Source organism: Phaseolus vulgaris, chromosome 6 (genome assembly GCF_051622355.1).
Source record: "Phaseolus vulgaris cultivar YP4 chromosome 6, ASM5162235v1, whole genome shotgun sequence".
In the NCBI taxonomy this organism is placed as follows: domain Eukaryota; kingdom Viridiplantae; phylum Streptophyta; class Magnoliopsida; order Fabales; family Fabaceae; genus Phaseolus; species Phaseolus vulgaris.
This window is the reverse complement of record NC_143503.1, coordinates 35,517,578-35,540,094: the sequence shown is the minus strand read 5'-3', so window position 1 is coordinate 35,540,094 and position 22,517 is coordinate 35,517,578. Positions and strand designations below refer to the sequence as shown.

The 22,517-nt window shown below is 31.0% G+C and overlaps 2 protein-coding genes and 1 non-coding gene across 12 annotated transcripts; 2 read left to right on the top strand and 1 right to left on the bottom strand.

Moving 5' to 3' along the window:
• On the bottom strand, nucleotides 1–5,540 carry LOC137832627 (LisH and RanBPM domains containing protein). 2 transcript variants are annotated; one of them, XM_068640899.2, is made up of 7 exons: nucleotides 5,302–5,540; nucleotides 4,984–5,117; nucleotides 4,266–4,425; nucleotides 4,061–4,167; nucleotides 1,852–1,983; nucleotides 1,216–1,372; nucleotides 1–356 (listed from the first exon to the last, which is right to left on the bottom strand). In XM_068640899.2, exons 2-7 carry the CDS (start codon nucleotides 5,032–5,034, stop codon nucleotides 235–237), a joined length of 729 nt encoding a protein of 242 aa, XP_068497000.1. In that variant the 5' UTR covers nucleotides 5,035–5,117; nucleotides 5,302–5,540; the 3' UTR covers nucleotides 1–234. The 2 variants fall into 2 exon arrangements, with proteins under 2 accessions (XP_068497000.1, XP_068497001.1); XM_068640900.2 differs by having other exon boundaries at nucleotides 4,061–4,164.
• Nucleotides 5,541–8,218: 2,678 nt separating this feature from the next.
• LOC137832625 (helicase-like transcription factor CHR28) lies at nucleotides 8,219–16,415 on the top strand. Of its 9 annotated transcripts, none has more exons than XM_068640894.2 (13): nucleotides 8,219–8,679; nucleotides 9,689–9,762; nucleotides 9,973–10,266; nucleotides 10,378–10,905; nucleotides 10,984–11,504; nucleotides 11,645–11,716; nucleotides 12,409–12,486; nucleotides 12,580–13,459; nucleotides 13,717–13,847; nucleotides 14,019–14,240; nucleotides 14,665–15,279; nucleotides 15,419–15,628; nucleotides 15,978–16,415. In XM_068640894.2, exons 3-13 carry the CDS (start codon nucleotides 10,059–10,061, stop codon nucleotides 16,080–16,082), a joined length of 3,570 nt encoding a protein of 1,189 aa, XP_068496995.2. In that variant the 5' UTR covers nucleotides 8,219–8,679; nucleotides 9,689–9,762; nucleotides 9,973–10,058; the 3' UTR covers nucleotides 16,083–16,415. The 9 variants fall into 9 exon arrangements, with proteins under 9 accessions (XP_068496995.2, XP_090159344.1, XP_068496993.2 ...); XM_090303218.1 differs by having other exon boundaries at nucleotides 12,409–12,515; nucleotides 12,695–13,459; XM_068640892.2 differs by having other exon boundaries at nucleotides 9,684–9,762.
• An 856-nt stretch (nucleotides 16,416–17,271) lies between these two features.
• Nucleotides 17,272–17,343, top strand: TRNAQ-CUG (transfer RNA glutamine (anticodon CUG)). Its single transcript has one exon. It is a non-coding gene; the product is annotated as a tRNA-Gln (tRNA).
• Nucleotides 17,344–22,517: the final 5,174 nt, after the last annotated feature.

Below are 22,517 nucleotides of genomic sequence, written 5' to 3'. Positions count from 1 at the left end.
TGCAACAACAAAACCTTAACAATCGGTCATTTAAGAAAAGAATTGTTGACTGTATTGACAATCTTTTTGTACAGGAGTATAAAACCACCGGAAGAACTATCTACGAGGAAATGGATATCGAATTCAACAAATATTTTTCGATAAAAGTACATACACAATTTTTAATGCAAATGGCCACAATATCTTTCATCTAGAACCTAAATCGCCAATTTGAAATTGAAATGTTACAGGTATTCAAACAGCAGAATCTTCTAACATAGCAGTGGATAAATCATTTATACGAGGATATGAAGCTTTCTCATCCAGCTGGTTTTGGGCCCATATCAGCATCTTCAGCAAGCTTGGAAGTTTTGGGTCTGCCATAAAAAATCGATCAATGTACCCAAATTAGAGAGCATAGCATTATTGAGAAATTCAGATAATGAAACAGCAAAGTTGAAGCATCTTAATAGAACACTGGAACATAATATAAATATAAACAACTGAAGGAGAGAGAGTCAGCTCGCAATTATAGTCCGGGGGGGAAATTACTGTCATCGTGCACCTTATTATCCATGTGTTAACAATGAAAGAAATGGTTTTTATAATTTTCAATTAATTTGATGTTTAGAAATTAAGAATAATTTCACAATAATCATTATCAAAATAAGAAAATATCGTTTTGCCCTTCACGATCAGTGGATTCCACACACAATTCAAATGCAGAAGTTGAACTCCATAATAATTCCTGTAAATTCTATCTTTCCATTTAGTGTATAGAAGGAAGAAACAGAACATATGTAAACATAATTTTGACATCGCCAATGGCAGTTAAAGGAAAAAATCAAGCTTGAAAATAATTGATACTGGTATATGAACAGTAAGTCCTCTCAATAATCTTTTTGGATTTAGGTTAGTGAAAGCATGTGAATATTTCAGATATTTATTTCACTTCCAAACTCAAGAAGTTTGACTCTATCATTCAAGCATCAAATAAGTCACCAGACGTCAGTTTATGCACTCTCACGGATCTGTGGTCTAGGTGCCAATATGGCAGAAAAGCTTCTATTATGCTCCCAGAATTTACAGATGCTGATTCAACAACAAACCCTATATCTCAAACACAATAACGAAAAACTTGTAGGAAAGGAATACATATCTACAAAATTAACACATTCACAGAAAATTGAGTGTGCAAACTAGATTTAGAACCAGACATTTGCAGCAAACACAAACCTTTTTCATGACTCTGACTAGTAAGTATGGCTGCATTCACCTCACTTGCTGTCTTTAAACGCTGTGATATGTCAAGCAAATCCCCAACAGGACAGTTAGCAACATCTTCAAAGGCAAGTAGTGCAACAGTCCTCTCCAACTCGTCCAAAAAGCTTTGCTGAAAATTAACAGGCAAGTGTAAGGACCAAGTCTCTGTATCCAGTTACATCAAATTTTCCACAATAATAATTTACTTTCCCATTTTTGTATTTTCTTAACTATAAGCAATTAAAATAAATTGACAACACAAACAAATAACCATTAATGAAAAGGCCAGTAATACTTCAAAAATAAAGATTTTAGGGAAAATGCAATTTAGTCCTTGATGTTTTAAAAGATGTATTTCACTTCACTTTTTTAAATAAACAAAACAACCCTTTTAACACTAGTTACCTAGGAAATCTTATTGGTAGGTACCAAAATGTTGAGCTGTGGAAGGACTATTTGCATACATTTTAAAAGTGGCTTGGGAACGAGTCATACATTTTTGTCAGGGACCAAATTGCACAAGACCCAAAATTCGCGATACTAATTTACTTAATTTTCAAGATTTCATGAGAAAAATAAAGATAAAAAAATATATACAATGAGATTTACATTTTCCTCTCCCCTTGGAGCAAGCTCCTCTTGGGCAAACTCTAGTGCCTCTTCTACTTTTCCATTCCGAATTAGTTCTATCAATCGTTGCTGTTGAAGATGGAAAAATAACTGGGGATTTGTGTCCAGTATCTGCAGACAGTATTACGAAACGAAATGGAAAAGACATTAACAAAAGATAGGTCTAAGATGTACAACACTGTTTATGTATTTTATTTGATGTCACAATAATCGTAATAACATTTTAGAATGACACAAAACAAAGGTGTAGTGAATACAAAAGAAAAAGAACACATCTTTGAACATAATGAAATCAAAAAAAATAAAAGCTTAGGAGTAAAGGATGTACAAATTGAACATAGTACTATTTTTATGCAATTCACAGTATCTTTGATCAGATTATCAAATACCAATTTCAATCATAAGATGAAAAGCTTATTTTTTAAAATCATGTCCCAAATTGTAAGATTTAAAACACTGAAAATTAGCTTAAATATAACATATAAATTATGCATCATCCTTAGGAGTGCAACAGGCCAAGTTACTCATTAGGAACCTATGACCTACACATGTTATGTTATGCTTAGGTCATGTCAAACCAGGGCTCTTTTAGAAGCCTCATTTACTTTAAAGAAACATGGTTGAAGTCAGTCAAAAAGCCATTTAGGCCAAACAAGTCAGTGTATTTAAGTAACTACGAAATCATAAAATGAATATTGTCACGTATAGATACCTTCTTGGTATTTGGTTAAAAATAATCCGATGGATACATCTTTGTATTAATTACGTGGATGTATTAAAACTTTCACACACAAAATTAAGACACAAACTCATTTTTTAAGTGTATTTTATTAAATATAGATAAATTTCTATCATGATGATTCAAGATGGTTTATTAATAAAACAAATGTTACAATCCAGTACTCCAACTAATTTGTTATTAATTTTAAGTACTAAAAATTAAATTCAGGTTATATTTAGGAACAAGCCACATACTCGAGTTGATAAAGCAAAGAGCATAAAATGCTGTATCATGATAAACATTTCCGTAACACACCATCATAATATATTTATGTCAATATAACTTTTAATGCCAAATAGCCTATTACTTTTAATAATTTTATGAGTAGACTTCGAGTAAAATGTTTTGATATTGTTTGTCTATTTAAACTTACTAACCTATGACAAAAAAAACTTAGTAAGCTAGGTATACATTAAGACCCAAAAAACTATTTAGAGGTAGTTTCTTTTCATGTTTCAAAAACTTTACTACACATGCGGCTTTTAAATGAGTTTTCAGTCTATGTCAGAAAATTAAAAAATGCCAAGGTAGACCTTAAAAAAGGTTCTATTCACTTATATCAAGTAAATGGATAAACTCAAGTTTTAGATTTGGAAAACAGGTCAGGTCCATGGCCATTTTTGACAAAACATCTTGACAGTAAGTGTCACAACAAATTCAACTCGTAAATCAATTGAATGTGTGAACAGTGAAGCCCCAATATTAGAAAAAATGAAAACAGAATAAGGAAACAGTCTAAGAAGTGCAACAGTTTCCGAGCAACAATGTGAAACTCCTATTTTGAAAGAATGAAGAGCAACAGAATAATTAAATAGGGTGAATTTCGTACTGCTCCTTTCATCTAAGGATATAAGCTAACTTTACTTTTGAATTTCTTTAATGAGAATTGGTGGTAAAAAATGTTGAAGATGGGGGAAAGTATCGGTGAATCGTATGATTGGTACTCATGATGCAGAATTGGTTGAATTGCAAAATTCAACCATGTATCTTTTGATACAAAGGCATATGCAACGTATCACAATTGCTAGCTTGGCAAATAGCATGGTTCAAATTACAATTTGTAATTTTAAGCAAGAAATATAAAGCAAGTGAGGATAGTTGTGTACGAACACGAAGACGAACTTAAAGAGGCTGTATCATATTCTGTTTAAATTTTGCCTAACTCCCATCAGGTCATGTTTTAAGAAATTTGAAGCATAAAAGAACTTTCTAGACATGACAGACAATAATATGTCATTGCCATTGATGCACAGAATACAATGCAGAATGAGTGGTTTTAGCTATCCAGCAGATAAGAATTTGAATGATGCATGCATTATGTGAATCATATACACTACAAATTAAGGGAGGCTATGATGCATAGGAATCGAAAGTTATTACAAAATAAATAAATGAAGGAAAACATACCTCTGGATTTAAGTCATTCACTTTCTCAATTGCATCCTCGACATTACCATTTTGTACTGCCTTCTTAACAGCCATGCGATCCGTTATTGTTGCAAGATCTATGTCTGCTGTGGATCAATAAGGACAATCATATCTTTATAAAGAATACAATCTCTTCTCACAGACTTGAAAAAAAGAAACAAATAAATAAATCAAAAGAGGATACGTTCAGTTCCAGACTCCATTCGAAACTTCTCAGCAGCTTCAACGTAGCCTTCTGTAACGAGGAAATTCATTACCAATTTATTCATGTCTTCCTTTCTAATCCTCACATCATTAAGCCTTTTCTCCCATTCTTCTCTTGTTATGACTTTCTTAGTTGCAGCCTTCACAAAAGAGTTTGCAGGGATAAAAATCAATTGGCATCATGACATATATTGGAGTTAGTTCACTTCCATGCAGCATGCAGAATTGTCCATAAAAAGAAATACTTTCCGAAATAAGACTAAAATTGGCTCCATATACATCAATAAATTTCCCTCTAGTTGCTTGATGTGTAACGCAGGAATATATGAGAAAACAACGACCTTTCTTGCTAAATTAATCTCCTCCCACAGCATTTCAAGAAACTAATAATCCAAAGAGTAACCCTTAGTAGTTCAGTATAACACGAAGCACTACTTCTGTTTATGTGAGGTACTTGCAAAAAATGTAGGATAAACTAATCACAAAACAGAATAAATATGAACAAGAGTTCTGAGGCTCTTTCTAGTCAAATGAAAATGGAATGCAGAATAAAGAATCAATAGGTTCTAAAATTCTTAAAATGAGCACAAAGTTTAGATCCTTTGCACCACTGACATTCAAATTAAACTAATTAAATATGTATCCACTATCTGCAAAGAGAAAAAGCGCGACAGAGATAGAGAGAGAAAGTCAAATACCATTGCCTCGATTTCTGCAAGTTGACGAATTACAAGCCAGAACAGTGACATCAGTGCACCAACTTAAACCCCATTTTTAACCCTAAACGACACAAGAACTCCGTCACCTGAAAATCCGAACAAAGGCACCGCAACTGCAGGTCGTAGATCAGCATCAACAATTCAAATATTAAAAGCAGTCACATTTCTAGTTTCCACATCCTTCCAATCAATGACTTTAAAAACAAAACTATATCATCAAAACCCTATCGAAAGAAGGGGAAAACAACATCCACGAGCGAGGGGAGGAAAAAAAATAAGAGCAGGAAGTGAATTCACCGCAAAAATAATTTCCCAATAGATTGTTCTCGGTCTCTATTCTCCGGGAAAGTGGTGAGAAAAGGTGTATCTCCGTCTTCGGAAGGTGCCGCCGGCGATCCCTTTCTTTACAGTTGAATCGTAATACAGGGTTCTAGACTTCTCTTTCAACGTCATATACAGATATTTGCTTCTGGGTTCGGATCCGGTTCATTTATACCCGCTCTCGTATCTGGGCCGGCTCTAAACTTTTGCCCCCATGTTTTCTTGTTGCACCCATATTTCTTAAAATACCAAAATTAACTCAAATTTTATTGACTTTTTTTAATTTTAAAATATAAAATTTATAAATTTTATGGGTTACAGTATCCAAATTTAATATTTGTAATTTTTTTCATTCTATATTATACCATCCATAATAATGTAAAAATTGTATTGGATTGTACAATTTGAAATACAAATTTTGTCAATACAAATTTTGTATTATAAATTGTACAATTTGAAATACAAATTTTAGATTCTAATTCGGATTGGTGTGTATTATGGATATGGGGCTTGATATTTTGTAGTATCTATGACTCACTTCTCAATCTTGAATTCGATTTCCAACAAATTAACTTATGGAAGGAGTGAGCCTGAAACTCACACTTGAATTGGATGGACACATGCTCATACTCATATTTGAGGTATTATATTTTCCTTATCATCAAATGCTCACCTTTATCGTGGATAGTGTAAAAGAGAACATAAGATGTTTACAAGTGTTACATAACGTATGTTTCAGCATTAAATATTTATTGTATTCTAACGTTGAATAATCTATATTATAGTGTTAGATATTCATGTTCTAATATTAGATAGTCATTGAACTTTAGTGTTAGACGTTATATATATATATATAATGATATGATGTCTTAAGTAATTTTTTTATACTTAATTTTTTCGTATTCACTATTCATCATCATCTTCTTCTTGGTTATGCTTATTCTTTATTCTAGTTTTTTCATGTTTAGAAAAAATAAGCAATATAAGAAGATACAATATGTAGAAAGGGAGTGTTTGAAAAAAATAAGCAATATGTAGTAAGTGCAATTGTGAGATGATGAAAAAGGTAAAAGAGTGTGACAATGATCTCCAACACAAGCCTAAGGAAACGGGGTTGCAACTGAAAAAAGTTGTTGAGGAGAGTTTGTTTATTTTTCCATTAAGGGTAGAATTGTCTTTTCGTCTCCCTGTGCAGGTGAAAGAAAAAAATACGGGGGTGCGGGAAAATATTTTCATTTTGCCTGAAGGCCAACTAACAACGGAAGAGAAAAATTTCGGATATATTATTTAGTTCTTCAATTGTTTTTAATTATTATTTTAACTTATACATTTTTATAAGATGAATGTTTACTTACATTATTGAATTTTTAATAAATAATTATTAGTTTAAAAAATAAATTTAGATTTATCAATAATAATTTAAGTTGTTATATAATTTTTTAAAATTACTCAGCAAAATAAATAAATTGAAATCAATTATGTTCATGATCAATTATTATTATTTTTTTATCTTCTCATCTCTGTTTCTCTAGTGTAAATTCATATTCTTTTGTAATGTGGAAAGGTAAAAAACACAAAACCAAAAATAAGATAGATCATTATTTAGGATGGTATCAAGAAATGTCGGTGTGTGTATTTCTAGAATAATTAATAATGCACTGAATAATAGATACTTTTTATTTATTTAGAATATACTGCTCAGAGTAATTTTAACATTTATCATTTTAAGTTTGGTTCTTCACATCAATTTTTAGTTTTATATTTGTAAAATTTGCAAATTGCTTAAAAGAATAATTATATATATATATAATGAATTTAAGTTTGAAGATAATTAATGTATATATATATTAAGCAATTTCATAATCAATATGTCTAAAATCAAATTAAAGCATAAATTTTTATCATTGTATAATGAGACTTTTCAAAAAAAAAAAAAATCTCAGACATTTTATCCTTCGAGTCCACTTTTTAATTTTAAATCCTTTTAAGAAAAAAAATAACAACTTAAATGAGAAGTTTCGTGTTTTTTTTCTTAATAATCTCAACAATGGTGAACTCAACCAAAATAATTGTATATGGTATTTTCATCTTTACAATTTTTGTAAAGATTTTCAAAACATTAAGCATTTATTTGTTAATGGTGTTAACACCACGTTATACGAGTATCTAACAAAATATATATTATTGTTTATTGTTATGGGATATATTTGTCTAAAAGTTTTCATTAGAAAATTCGAGTTGAAAAACAAGTGCTAAGTAAAACTAACCAAAATAAATAATGTTTGATGGGTGTGGAAGTGTAGCTACACAACAGAAAAAGTTGTAAAATTTAATTAAATTAAAAATGTAAAATACTAATTTGTTTTAATTTAAAATAAAATCAAACATTTAGTTTTTGTATTTAGTTTAAATATATTTTCTAAATTAATTCTAAATAGAAAACTTATGTAAACTTACATAATACTAATTAAACTAGAGAAAAGAGGTATTTTGTAATTTTATATTCAAAAGGTAAAACATAATATTAATAATTATATAAGAAATAATTTGTAATTTCCAATGTAAGAAAAAATGGATGATTTAAAATTTTTGTTCCACAATTTCTAATATTTTCTACGCAAACAAAAAATAAATGTAAATAAAATGATAAGAAAGAATTAAAAACTAAAATAAAATATACAAATCCTGTTTTTATATAGCAATAGATGAAGCAGCAACTACTAGTACCAGTATGTGGAAGCTAAAGCGCAAAGGTTTGTGGAAAATCAATACGGCGTCGTACAAGAGACGTGACGTGTGGAGATTCTCCATGTCCGCGCGCACTGTAACTTGAATAACAACCAATCATAAGACGAACACGCTTCTTAACCTGCGCACCCCCTACCCCTTTGCCACCCCAAACCCTATTTAAACCTACGTCTACGATTCACGAACGACTCTGTCATTTCTCTCTCTAACTTTCTCTCTCTTTGTATCTCTCTCCTCCCACCACAGCACGACGTGACGAACAAAAGTCGCATCAGGAACCTTCTCAGAAACCTCCGTTGATTCTTCACGAACCTACGCGTCACGTCTTTCTCTCTCCCTTTTTAGAATGGGATTGAGACCATCCTCGCTCTTCGATTCCGCAATTCGCCACCGGAGGTTTTGCTTTTGTGGGCGCGGCTTCTAAAAAAAGTGAGTTAGGGTTTTTATGTGATCGATCTCGTTAGGTTGTCGGCGATGATGGCGGATGAGGGATTCGGTTACGCGTGCTTCTTGGGCGGTGACGGGAACGCCGCCGGTGATGATAAGTTATCCATCGATCTGGAAACCTTTATGAGCGTTCTCGACGAGGATACCGATCCTTCCGAGGTATAGTTTTGTGCTTGCAACGAGTGTGCGCGCGCGCGCCCCAACGATCTCTCCCAATTTTTCAATGCTGTGAGGGAAAATTATTGTGAATTCCGATCGGATAGAGTGGAAACTGGAATTCAACTGTTCCACTTTACCAACTGTTTTATATTCATGCTTCGGCGCCTTTTTGTATAGTTTTCTTGTTTGATTATATAAGATGTGGAACTCTTGCACTGTTAATTTTCGATGGATGCAGTATTTCAGTCTTCTCCAATGTCGCTTATGTTCCCCGTTGGGGTTTGTAAAATTTCGTGTGTAGTGCAGCGTGTGAAAATTTCAGTAACATTATTAGTTCATGGCAGCGTGTATGTATACTGAACACGCAGCTTTTTAGTAATGTCTTTAGGAGAACATAAATCACTCTTTCTTTGAAGTAATCTTTAGTTTAGCTGTGTAACTTTCTTCTGTGTAGTTATCTTCTTTAAAAGTTATGTTCATTGCAAAATGCAAATGACATCTTGAATCCCTCATTCCTAGAATGAGATTTTAACAATTTATAAACTATTTATCAATAATAGAAACTATTTTTTTTTTAGTTTCTATAATGTTCTCTAATTTAGTTACTATTGCAACTAATTATTTTGTTCACTAAAAATTGATTTCTATTTTATAATTTTCTTTAGTGATTGTCATGCTTTTTTCTGCACCTTTCATTTTCAATTCGTTGTTGTAATGTTGAAGGACGTATGATATTTTATAACTAGTTTGTGCTGTTTCACTCACTTGTTTTTATTAAATTTTTGTGATGCTAAATGGGTAGTTAGTGTTTAACAATTACATTGGTATTGAGAAGTCATAACTTCTGTTACTATATTTTCCTCTTGGTCTTTTTAATTAGCCATGTTCGAGATCATCATTAAAGTTATTGCTTACATTCAAACCTAGTCCTTTATGCCTCTTTCGAATACCTAGCATTCGTATGTGATATTATCTTTTATTCTAATCTTCATATCATGCTGCAGAGTAGTCCCGAGGATTTTTCATTAAAAAATATTTCTCCTGGTGAATCTGGCATCCATGGTAGTTTTCTGCTTCAAAATGGTATGTAGACTTGTGTGGCCCTTTTTAGTAATTTTCTCTCATTGATTGTAATTAGTTTGTTGAACTTTAGAGGGACATTCTTTAACATGTGTTATATTTGTTAACATTTTACATTTGATTTAGACTGTTTCCCTATGTTGTTCTGTTCTGATCAGAAGGGTTTTATTTTGAAACCAGGGGCTTAACCAGTTTGTGATTCTGATTATTCAGGGAATTCTGTTCTTGAATGTGATCATGAAAACCAGGGACCTTCACCACAGACTTTCTCTTTCCCAAATGCTCTTGCTGGTGGTTACATGGACCATGAAGGTGATGATTTTTGCATCACAGAAAGGACAGAAGTTTCCAATTGTGAGATGCCTGCTTACATAGGCACAAGGTTCCCTGATCCTGAGGTGAATTCAAGCAATGTAGCTGTTTGTGGAGATAGTTTGAAACTGACTATGTGGAAGTGTGAGAATGATAGCCAAATCAAGCATGTAGGGTATGGTGCAGAATCTGAACGTATGTATAATTTTCACTAGGTTATCATTAGTCTAAGACGTTGGCAACTTGTTCATTCTTTCGAAAAGTTTTCTTTGGATCATAGTGGCTGATTAAATTTTATGCATGCAGGTGCTTCACATGGTTCTATCATTGAGAATATTGATGCAAACTTTGATGATTATGCAACCTATATGAAAGACATAGTTGGACCTTCTGGTAAACAAGAAAATGACTCATGTACATCGTTTGTGGATGCTGATAGATCATCTCATGTTGCAACTTCAACTGATTCCTCTATTTGTCAAGGTTCCAATGTTCCCAATGATTTTAGTGACTATTATCCTTCTTTTAATATTTACCAAGGTATGGATGATAGACCTGCTCTTGCCAACACCTCTGATTGTTTGTTTAATGGTGCTTATCCTCACCTGTGGGAAAATGAAAAAATGACGAGGAACATGAAGGTTAATAAAATGGAGTTATTTACTGATACAAGTGGTGGCATGCATTCCATCATCAATGCGGGAATATCTTTTCAAGACACTCAATATACCTTCCCAGATAGTAGATATGCATCATGTTTTCCTGGTAACGTTCTTGTTAAAGATAGTGCATCAGTGCAACACTCAACTTGTGCTTCATATATTTCAAGTGAAGGTCAGTCACTTAATATCAAAACTGATGGAGATGGACTGATTATGCCCTACCAAAATTCTGATGTTGAGTTCATTGTAGGTGAAGAGACGAAGCAACTACCTGGTACTTTTCCTGCTGTTGGATCTGAGAACAATGATTTATTCAAGTGTGAGGATAGTGTTACATTCACAATGACTGAGAAAGCCAAATATTATCAAGATGCTATTGGTGGAGCTGACAATTACTTTCCTGGAAGTATGAGAAATTTAAATTTAAAACCATTTGACAAATCTTTGTATAATGTCCAAACATCAATTGCCAGTAGGAAGTTGTATAATTGTGTTACAAGTGAAGGAGAGGGAAAGTTAATTGAACATAGAAGTATTGAGTCTCAACTTTCAAACGGAAGTATTGACAGATCCAATATTGAGGATGAATCCGATGTTTGTATTATTGAAGACATCAGTTACCCTGCACCTCTAAGTCGATCAGCAGAGCTTGGGAATTCTCTCAACACATTACAACCTTCTAGATGTGGTTATACTACTCATTCTTCTACGGTGGGACTTATGAGACCCAAGGCACTTGATGAGCAGTACATATTACGAGTTGCATTGCAGGTTGACACTTTATCCTCTGTAGCCCTTGGCAGTTTGAAGGTTATTCTTTGCATGTGCCATGCACATAAGTTGACCCTCTTTCTGTCAGGCATGATTTCAAATCATATATCATGTTAAACTAACGTCTGTTGATAACACAGGACCTTTCCCAACCAAAATCAGAGGTTAGCCCACCAGATGGACTGTTGGCAGTTCCCCTTTTACGACATCAGGTTATATGCTTGAACTTTTTAGGTGTTATGTTGCTCCTTTAAAATTCTATTATATAGGTGTTTTAAGTCTGTCGGGCTACTTCTTTCAAACTAAAATGAATGTTTGGATCTGGAATTTTGATAGTCAAAAACAGAAAATAAAAACTATTTTTATGATTTTTCTTGCAAAGTTGCATCTGTGATAGAAAATGGGTATTTTTTTTTTACCAAAATTATGGTTAACTCAAAAAATTAGGGTCTTGGGTTCTTTGTCTCCACACTCACGAAACAAGAGCAGAATATAGAAATATTTTAGTGCTTCAATATTTCTGAGATCTTCCATAAGGTCTTGATTCTTTATTTCACTGTAGATTCCCTATCTCTGCCTCCCCAGCAGGTTTTATGGGGTACACCTTCCTCACTCCTTGGTGCAAATGTGTGCAATGTGGTTGAAAAGTGAATTACCCATATTCACCCATCGATGCTGCCTTATTAAACAAATAACTGTATGAGGCCTAATACTAAATTATTTAATGTTTGTTGGTTAACTGTACAAAATCTCTTGGGTAGTGGTTTGATGTTTTTGGTTATTCCAATTCTTGTATGATCCTTTTCTTTTATTAAATCAACCCAATTATTTTTGTTTTGATGCCCTGATAACTTGCTTACACTCTATGTTTGAGTCACCCAACTAAAGATGTTGATTTTTTCAGAGAATTGCTTTATCATGGATGGTTCAAAAGGAAACTTCAAGTTTATACTGTTCTGGAGGAATTCTTGCAGATGATCAGGTCAGTGCATTGGACTATTAATCTAAGATGTGAGTTGACTATCAACAAATATATGATTTCCTTGCAAAAAATTTAGACATTATTCTCTTGTAGGGTCTTGGCAAAACAGTGTCAACCATTGCTTTAATATTAAAGGAAAGACCTCCATTGCTGAATAAATGCAACCTTGCAAAGAATAGTGAATTAGAAACTTTGAATCTGGATGCAGATGATGATCAACTTCTTGAGGGTGGTATAGTGAAGAATGAGTGTAATATGGTTCAGGATTTGTCTTGTAGAAATCCAAACAAGAACATGAATTTGTTAATGCATTTAAAGGGAAGGCCATCTGCAGGAACCCTTGTTGTTTGTCCGACTAGTGTTCTACGGCAATGGGATGAAGAGTTGCACAGTAAGGTAACTGGAAAAGCAAATCTTTCTGTGCTAGTGTACCATGGTAGCAATCGAACAAAAGATCCTTATGAGCTTGCCAAGCATGATGTTGTTCTGACGACTTATTCAATTGTCAGCATGGAGGTTCCTAAGCAGCCTCTAGTTGACAAAGACGATGAAGAAAAAAGAACTTATGATGATCCTGCAGTATCAAGCAAGAAAAGGAAATGCCTTTCCACTTCTAAAAATAACAAGAAGGGATTGGACACTGCAATTCTTGACTCTGTTGCTCGACCTCTTGCAAAAGTGGCTTGGTTTAGAGTTGTCCTGGATGAGGCCCAGAGTATCAAGAACCACAGAACTCAAGTTGCGAGGGCTTGTTGGGGTCTTAGAGCGAAGCGTAGATGGTGCTTATCAGGGACTCCTATTCAGAATGCAATTGATGATCTCTATAGCTACTTCAGATTTTTAAGATATGATCCTTATGCTGTGTACACATCATTCTGTTCCACAATTAAGATCCCTATCAGCAAAAGTCCATCAAAAGGATATAGAAAGCTACAAGCTGTCTTAAAAACCATCATGTTACGTCGCACAAAAGGTAAACCTGAATGCAAGAAATTCACATCATCCCTAGAGTAGGTTGTGAGATGTCTTCTTTTGTCTTTTTAATTTATTGTTATGTTCTCCATCCGTCTGATGGAAATCAAGTTAGAAACAGGTTTGAGTCATAGTTATTTATATATTTGTTGCAATGTTAGGAACTTTGTCATACACAATTTCATTGTACTAAATAATTGTCGCCATCCCTCAAGTGAAACTTGTACATAACCATGTTATGGTGATAATTTGCTGTAGGCACACTTCTTGATGGGGAGCCTATCATTTCCCTGCCACCTAAATCTGTAGAGTTGAAAAAAGTGGAGTTTTCACAGGAGGAACGTGATTTCTATTCTAGACTAGAGGCTGATTCCCGAGCACAGTTTCAGGTCTAGCCTTCTCAATCTTTAGAATGGTCTTGAAAGATTCAAATGATGAAAACATCAGTTTTTTTTTTTTTAATAAATTGTTGTATGGTTTTTATTCCTACCCAAATGAAGGGGGGATGTTCCTGGTATATTAATGGCAATCCTTATTAAATCCCTCATGTCATGTCATAGGAATATGCTGATGCTGGAACTGTGAAGCAAAATTATGTTAACATTTTATTGATGCTTTTGCGCCTTAGACAAGCATGCGATCATCCCCTCCTTGTCAAGCGTTACAATTCTAACTCTCTCTGGAAATCTTCAGTTGAGATGGCAAAGAAGCTTACTCAGGAAAAGCGATTATCTCTTCTAAATTGTTTGGAAGCTTCTTTGGCCCTCTGCGGTATCTGTAATGTATGATTTAACTGTACCATTTTATTCGTAAATTAATGTTATATGGATTAGTATGGTTTTTTTTTATATGAGAAACTACAATATTCTAGTAATTACTCTGAAATCAATGCTTCAAATGATTATATACTTCTGTTCATTCCAAGTTTTTGTTTTCTATATATGATGTTCATGTTGAGGGGATGAGAGTTGTGATCAAGGAAAATAAGACAGTGGACAATAAGAAAGACCTGCGTACTTTCTGCATTTAATGATAGCTCGAAAGGATGATTGAGATTAATTTTCTTAAATGCTCTTTCTTGATCAGAGTTGGAATTGTATTTTTTGAAAACACCAATTTAACATATCAGATTGACCATATTTAGTATATTATGTTTTTCTCGATCCTGACTTGGATCTAATATCTTCTTTCTTGGTTTCCGTGCAGGATCCTCCTGAAGATGCTGTTGTGTCAGTTTGTGGTCATGTTTTTTGTAACCAGTGCATTTGTGAACATCTTACTGGTGATGACAGTCAGTGCCCCGCTACAAACTGCAAAATTAGACTAAGCATGTCTTCAGTGTTCTCCAAAGTCACATTGAATAGTTCTTTTTCTGATCAGGCTTGTAATAATTTGCCTGGTTACTCTGGTTGTGAAGTGGATGAATCTGAGTTTTGTTCTGATAGTCATCCATATAATTCTTCAAAAATTAGGGCTGCACTTGAGGTGTTACTTTCTTTGTCTAAACCACAATGCTGTTCTCTCCAAAGCAATTCTGTGCAGAGCACTCCTGGCAAAACTACTGATGGCCTCGGGAGCTCATCTTGTGCTGACCGATTGAAATCCTCAAACGAATTCCCTGAGAATCAAAATGTGTCAGAGAGAATCTCTAATAATTCAGTTGGTGGTGAGAAAGCTATAGTGTTTTCTCAGTGGACCAGGATGCTTGATTTACTTGAAGCATGTCTTAAGAATTCTTCAATTCAGTATAGAAGACTTGATGGAACAATGTCTGTTTCTGCAAGGGATAAAGCTGTTAAAGATTTTAACAACCTCCCTGAGGTTTGTAGAATAGTCAAGCCCAGCAAGTGGGAAATGGCTTTGATTACTTTATTTAATATTATTTGTGAGATGGTATTATTTGGTTATTTTTCTGTGTTGAATGTAATGTTCAGTATGATCTATATCTGGTCCTTTGCAGGTTTCAGTTATGATTATGTCTTTGAAGGCTGCTAGTCTTGGTCTGAATATGGTTGCTGCCTGCCATGTTCTTATGCTAGATCTTTGGTGGAATCCTACAACTGAAGATCAGGCTATAGACAGAGCGCATCGTATAGGACAGACCCGTCCTGTCACAGTCTTACGGTTAACTGTTAGAGATACAGTTGAAGACCGTATTTTAGCTCTGCAGGTATTTTCTTTTGGCTGCCTCGCAAACAATCACGATTTAATTACAATCATTGAGTATATGAAAAAGGATACCCAATGCAATAGTCTTGCTGCATTATGGTATGGTTATAAAGGCTACATTAGTTTATGTATCTTTGGATGAATATTTTTCTTGATTGTTTAAAATATTTATTTGTCTAGTACTTATTTGGGCTTATACAATTTGCTCATGCTAGAAAATCTTTGCTTTCTTCTATATATGTACTTGCAGCAAAAAAAGCGAAAATATTTATTTGTCTAGTACTTATTTGGGCTTATACAATTTGCTCATGCTAGAAAATCTTTGCTTTCTTCTATATATGTACTTGCAGCAAAAAAAGCGAAAAATGGTTGCGTCTGCCTTTGGAGAGGATGGAACTGGTGGTCGCCAAAGTCGCCTTACAGTGGATGATCTAAAATACTTGTTCATGATGTGATTAGAAATATATACACAGATATAATTTTAATTTTTTGGATTGGCAATTTTTTTTCGTGGGAGCAGGCTTCAGTGGGTTGGTTTTTGGTGGCAGCAGAAGAAACAGGGTGCTGAAATTTTTTTAGCCTGGCCTCTGTTGACACTTGACAAAGAAAAGATTATATGAATTGTCTTTATAGTTGGAGAGATGATTCAATTGTTTACCTTGAAATTTTGGTTTAGTCGTTAACATTTGTATAGGTTGTTGAGAGTAGTAACATAGACAGAAACATAGAAATTGTTGTGCTCATTGTAAATAGTATAGATAGATAGTTAACATCTTTTTCCTTTTACAGTCTTTATTGCTTTAATTCGTAATTTTTTAATTATTTTTAGGTTAAATTATACAAATATAGTAAAACTTTATTTTGTTCTTCATGCTTTTAAAATTAAGCTTCATTTACCCTCCATGTTTCTATTTCCTCTTCTTTCTTTCTCTCTAATCAACTGTACTTATTATGATTTTTTAAAATATTTATTATGATTTTTTTTAAGTTTGAACTAATTAAATTTTTTAATATATAATATTTATTATTACTTATATTTTTAATAAAAAAATATTACAAATATTTTTGTCTTAAATAAAATAAATTTATTAAATATATTAAAAACACATTTATTATTATATATATTTCTTTCTGTTTCTCATGTGCATGTTTCAAGTTAATAGATAATAGATAAGACTTAAAAATGATGGATTAATTATTTATTTCTATTGATACAGTAGGGTCCAAACGCAATTAATGTGGACTACTTCTTGAATTTTAATGAGAAATTCTTTTTTCTAAAATTTTAATCTATTTGTTAATGTTATAATTTTATTTTATTATTTATAATTATATATTATTATTAATAATATAATTAAATAATTTAAAATTATTAAATAAATTTATGTAATATTTAATTTTACATATAATATTTTATAATAAAATATATATATAAAGCAATAGTCTTACATAAAATCAACATAAATCTTTTATTATTTTGATATTTCGCTTTCTTATTAAATGTTGGTGTTATCTCTGAAAGAATTAGAATCCAAGCATTTCAAAATGAAATACATGAGATCTGTATAAATAGAATAATATATATTAATGTAAAAGGAACAATTTTAAAAGTCACATTAATAATTATTATCTAATAGTACAAATGGTCCCATGGTCTAGTGGTTAGGACATTGGACTCTGAATCCAGTAACCCGAGTTCAAATCTCGGTGGGACCTCTATTTTAATAGGTTTTCATTTTTTCTGCAATGCATTAAAAATATTATTTTAATTTAACTTCTAATAAAGTAATCACGTATTTTATTTGTTATAAGAAAATGATTATAAATTTTCAATAGTGTTTGTTTATTTGTAATATGTCATTAACTTTTAGTAACATAATTTAATCCTTGAAAATTTCATTTTGGTGCACAAACATAGTGACCATTCGATCCTAGGTTAATACCAAAAGAGGAAGAAAAAAGAAAAGAAAAAGGGAAGGTATAAAATGAAAGCTACTTTGACATACTCAATTAGATTCTTACCTAAGTTGTGAAAATTATATTCTATGCTTATCTTTTACTCCAATATAACACTAAAGTAACATTACAACAACTCCATTAGCTTTTCTGAAGGGTGGATTATTTATGCTATCACTCTACTATCGTAACATTCCCAATAAGATTGTTAAAATAATTAAGTCCAACACAATATACAATCCTCCATCTAATCCAATATAAATTATTAAAAATGACTTGACTTTAAATAAGTTTAAGTCAGTTTGGTTTTAATACAATTAAAGTAAATTCAAACTTCACAGTGAGTTACAGTATGTGTGGTCTAGCATAAATTTTTATTTATTGAAGGATTTTTCAAAAAAAAATAATTAACACAACCTTTATAATTTAAATAAAAAATATTTAATCCCTTCTTTTTTTTACATTGATTTCGGAGTTTTACACTCTTTTTATATTATATTCTTTTTGCTAATATAACAGAAAAAAAGTGTAAAATTGAATGCAAAATGAATAATGTAAAAGAAAATGTTATTGGGAATGCCTAAAAACGAGTCTTATCTGATTTTCCACATAGTGGTCAACGCAGATCTTAGTACACAGTTTGTCCCACGTAGGTCTTATGCTGGTAGTATGTCTTTTCGTCTTTCACATTTATCAGACAACAAATAAAAGGGAGACATTAATTATATTTTTATTTCTAAATGTGTTATCTTATATAGTGCTTCACTATCAACTCATAATGTCAAAACAAGACTTTATTTACAAATTTTTTTATGTTTTTTCTATAACCTTGAGTGAAATAAGAAGTGTAAAAAGGAAAATGTGAGATTATAGAAGGATAATGTAATACAAAGCAGCTAGTGTAGATGAAGGCATAGTAGGCTTCTATAATAAAAAATAATTTGATGAAAAGATTTCTGAGTATAAAAAATAATTTTTATAATAAAAAAGAAATTGAAATGAGCACTGATTTGATGTAGTAGTGGATGGTTATATAATGGTTTTTCAGATATAATTGTTGATGATGATGCATGGTCTTAACTGGTAAAAGTTTGGTATATTGATTTGACTGAGTTTTGCTGTGTGATCTAATCGCATCATCCCCCATTGGAGAGTGCGCCTTATCTTCCATTATTGAGAAGATGCTTATCACAAATTTTAATGATCCAAGAACTGGAAATGCACTACTCTATAGAGTGTTGCTGTCAAATTGGAAACAATACAAATTTTACTCTTTATGATGATATTTTATAACATGAGAAAAATATTGATCCATTGTTGAAATGAATAAAGTTGGAATAATGATGAAGTAGTGAGTGAGTGTTGATTAGTTGTTGCATTCCTCTGAGCACTTATTAGGGTTCCCTAGTTCAAGTCATAATGCATAAGGTTCGCCACAAAACTAAACCTTTCTACTTTCTCATCATGAGATTCTTCAAAATAGCTATATATATATATATTTTGGAATATATACCAAAATGCAATTTCCTTCTATGATGTGTTTATGAATGAACACGAATATGGTGGTTGGTCAATATGTAGAAAGATATATACTGTTTCAACTGTGTCTCTGTATGGTCTTTTTGATATGACTATATATGCACCGAATCAACACTACGCAACATTTTCTTTTTTCACACTTCTTCTTATCTCTTTCTAAATTTGGTTTCTTTTCACCAATAACATCTTCATGCACGCCTACTTTTAATCTAATCTTAATTGTCTAAGCTTATATATATCATCTTCATTTTTTTTTCTTACCAAAATATGACCATTTCTTTTTAATTATGTTTTCATAAGTTTCATCTCAGTGTATAGATTCAAACAGTTCAAAACATTGTCTTTAACCTTCTGATATAAAACAAAACAAATTTATTATTACTCTAAGAAAATCATGAAATAAAAACTAATTTTAAACATGAAATAAAAACTAATTTTAAAGACAAAAAAAATTACTTGCTATAATCATTAAATTAGAGATCATTTTAAAAATTAAAAAAACTTCTGGTTTTTAAATTGGTATTTAATTAGTTACCAAGATTTTTCTATTAAATTTATAATCTAAATAATTGGTAGTTAAAACTTTGATAGTTAATTACATACCAATTTAGAAACTATTTAATACTAATACAAACTAATTTAAAAACTATTTTTTTAATTTCTAAGGTCTCTAATTTAGTTACTATAGTAACTAATTATTTTTTAAAAAAAATTAATTTTTATTTCATGATTTTCTTGTAGTATACATTTTTTTATTTATATATATATACTACAAAGAAAATCATGAAATAGAAACCAAAATAATTAGTTGCAATAGTAACTAAATTAGAGACCATTTTAGAAACTAAAACAAAAATTGGTTTCTAAATTAGTTTCTATTAATGTTAAATAGTTTTTAAATTGGTCTCTAATTAGCAACCAAGGTTTTAGAGACTAAATTTAGAAACTGATTTAGAAACCAATTTTTGTTTTAGTTTCTAAAATGGTCTCTACTTTAGTTATTATTGTAACTAATTATTTTGGTTTCTAAAAATTAGTTTCTATTTAATGATTTTCTTGTAGTATATATATATATATATATATATATATATTATTTTATTTTATTTTTTTAATTTTTTATTTTTTTGGTGATTTGGAAACATAATCTTTGCGGTATACAAAATAGGTGATAGAAATTAAGGTTGCATAAGTTATATATTTTTCTAATTTCTATAATATACTTGTTTCATGCTTTTGGTTTTGATTTTTTTATAAAAAAAAATCAATTTTATTTCTAAGTGATAATTTTTAGTCCTTATATTAGAAGATGCTTACTTTAACATTATTTAAGAAACATAAGTAAATAGCGACAAAAGCTAAAATCATAAAATAAAACTTTATGGGAATTACATTTATAACTTAAATTAAAAGGATAGAAATTAAGAATGATGTGCCTTTTTATTAAAGAAAGCGAATATTAAGAAATTAAACTATATTATTATAAAAAGGTCAAATATAATATAATATAGAAGTAAATTTCAATAAGGTTAAATATTTTTTATGTATTAATTATCATTTTTTGGTGATGCTAAATATTAAATTACATGAAAATCTTAAAAAAAAAACTTTAAAAGCAGGTTAATATTTTATTTTCTCCCCTGGAAGATAGGAATAGATTAACAATGAGAATCTGTAGCAATTTACTTTTAAATATCAAATCAAAATGAATGTTATAATGCAATATATTAATATATTGTAAATGAAGGAATCCTTAAATTAATCTGTAGTAATGAAAGTATATGTAATGGATATAAAAAACGCAAGGTATATTCATACATTTGATTGAAATGTTTAATAGTTTTAGAGCATAAATAATCGATTCTTAAACAACGAGGATTGGATCATAATTGTAATCACGTTAATTTGTCCTTTAGAATAGGTTGGTGATGCACAATGCAATCACCACCCAAATAATACAGAATTTTTCCAGAAATCATTTGATGGGATTGACGATTGCAGAATAAATTAATATATAGAATCTCCTTCTCAATGATGATGTATTCTCAGATACAAATACCATACATTTAATTAATCACTAAAATGTCTTTTTTCCATATTTTCTCTAAATTAATTACTTCCTCCCTTCATTTTTTAAGTACTAAAAATAGAAATAATAAAACTCAATAAATAAAATAATTAATGTGAGCTATTAACATTGTCTTGAATGATCATGCTAACTTACATAATTTCCAACCTTTTAAGTATAAAGCTTTTTGACCAAAACTTTTTGGACATAAATGAGATTGTTGTCCCTTTTTTTATTTATTGTATTTATTTTTGGTCGACTTTAAAATCAATTTTATCTTAGTGTATATTTAATAATACAATATTTTAGTGTTTAAATTCGGTATACATAAATAACATTTATCTCTTTAATTTTATCGCTAATCACATATTGAACTTATTTTTAAAGATAAAATGTTTAATGTTATATTTTAATTCTATTGATACATTAAATATGATATATAATAAACGAATATATACATATATATATATATATATATATATATATATATATATATATATACATTCCGCATTAAAATATAATTATAAAAGTATAGCTTTTAAAAATTAAATATTTTTTTTATTCATAAAGCCTTTTTACAATATACCATCAAGTATGATCGATTTGTTGTTTGTTTTTATGATAACTATTTTCAAAAACATCCAAAGAATAATTTATCATAACAAATTTTTTGAAGTTAATTATACATTTCTATCAAATCTTGGTTTCTTAAAATTTACAAAAGTTCAACACATGTTGTATATTGTATGCATATTCTACTTCATATTATATTTAATCAATAAAGTAATGAATATTAGTAGGCAGTGTGAGATTATTTATCGTTGTATTAAACCTAACAGTCAGCATAATGTATTTTATCTATTTGTCAAAAAAGAAAAAAAAAGTGACTCATTAATTCAAGAATTTGACATACCTGTCTATCGAATATTTTTGGCCAAAACTAGAACAATCAATCATATCAGACATTTTCTCCTGCTCACAAACCTTTTTTTCCACATGAATTAGAGCAATTATCTATCAAAATCCAAAGAACAATCTTGTAAATAAAGCATTTATTATACTCATGTTACTTCATGGTAATTCTTGAGTTGGAAGCATGCACAGAGATTATACAGAAATGGAGGATCCACTCAAACTTGTTGCATGCATGAATGGTCTAGAAGCTACCTCATCGATCATCTCAGCCAGTGAACAAGAGGGGGATAAAGTAATTGCCAGGTTGGACTTTCTCAACGATCCTATCTATCTGCTTTTCTAAAGTTTCTACTCATACCACTCACTCACTACTACTCCCTACTCAGTATAAATAGCTATGCAGAACTTCTCGTTC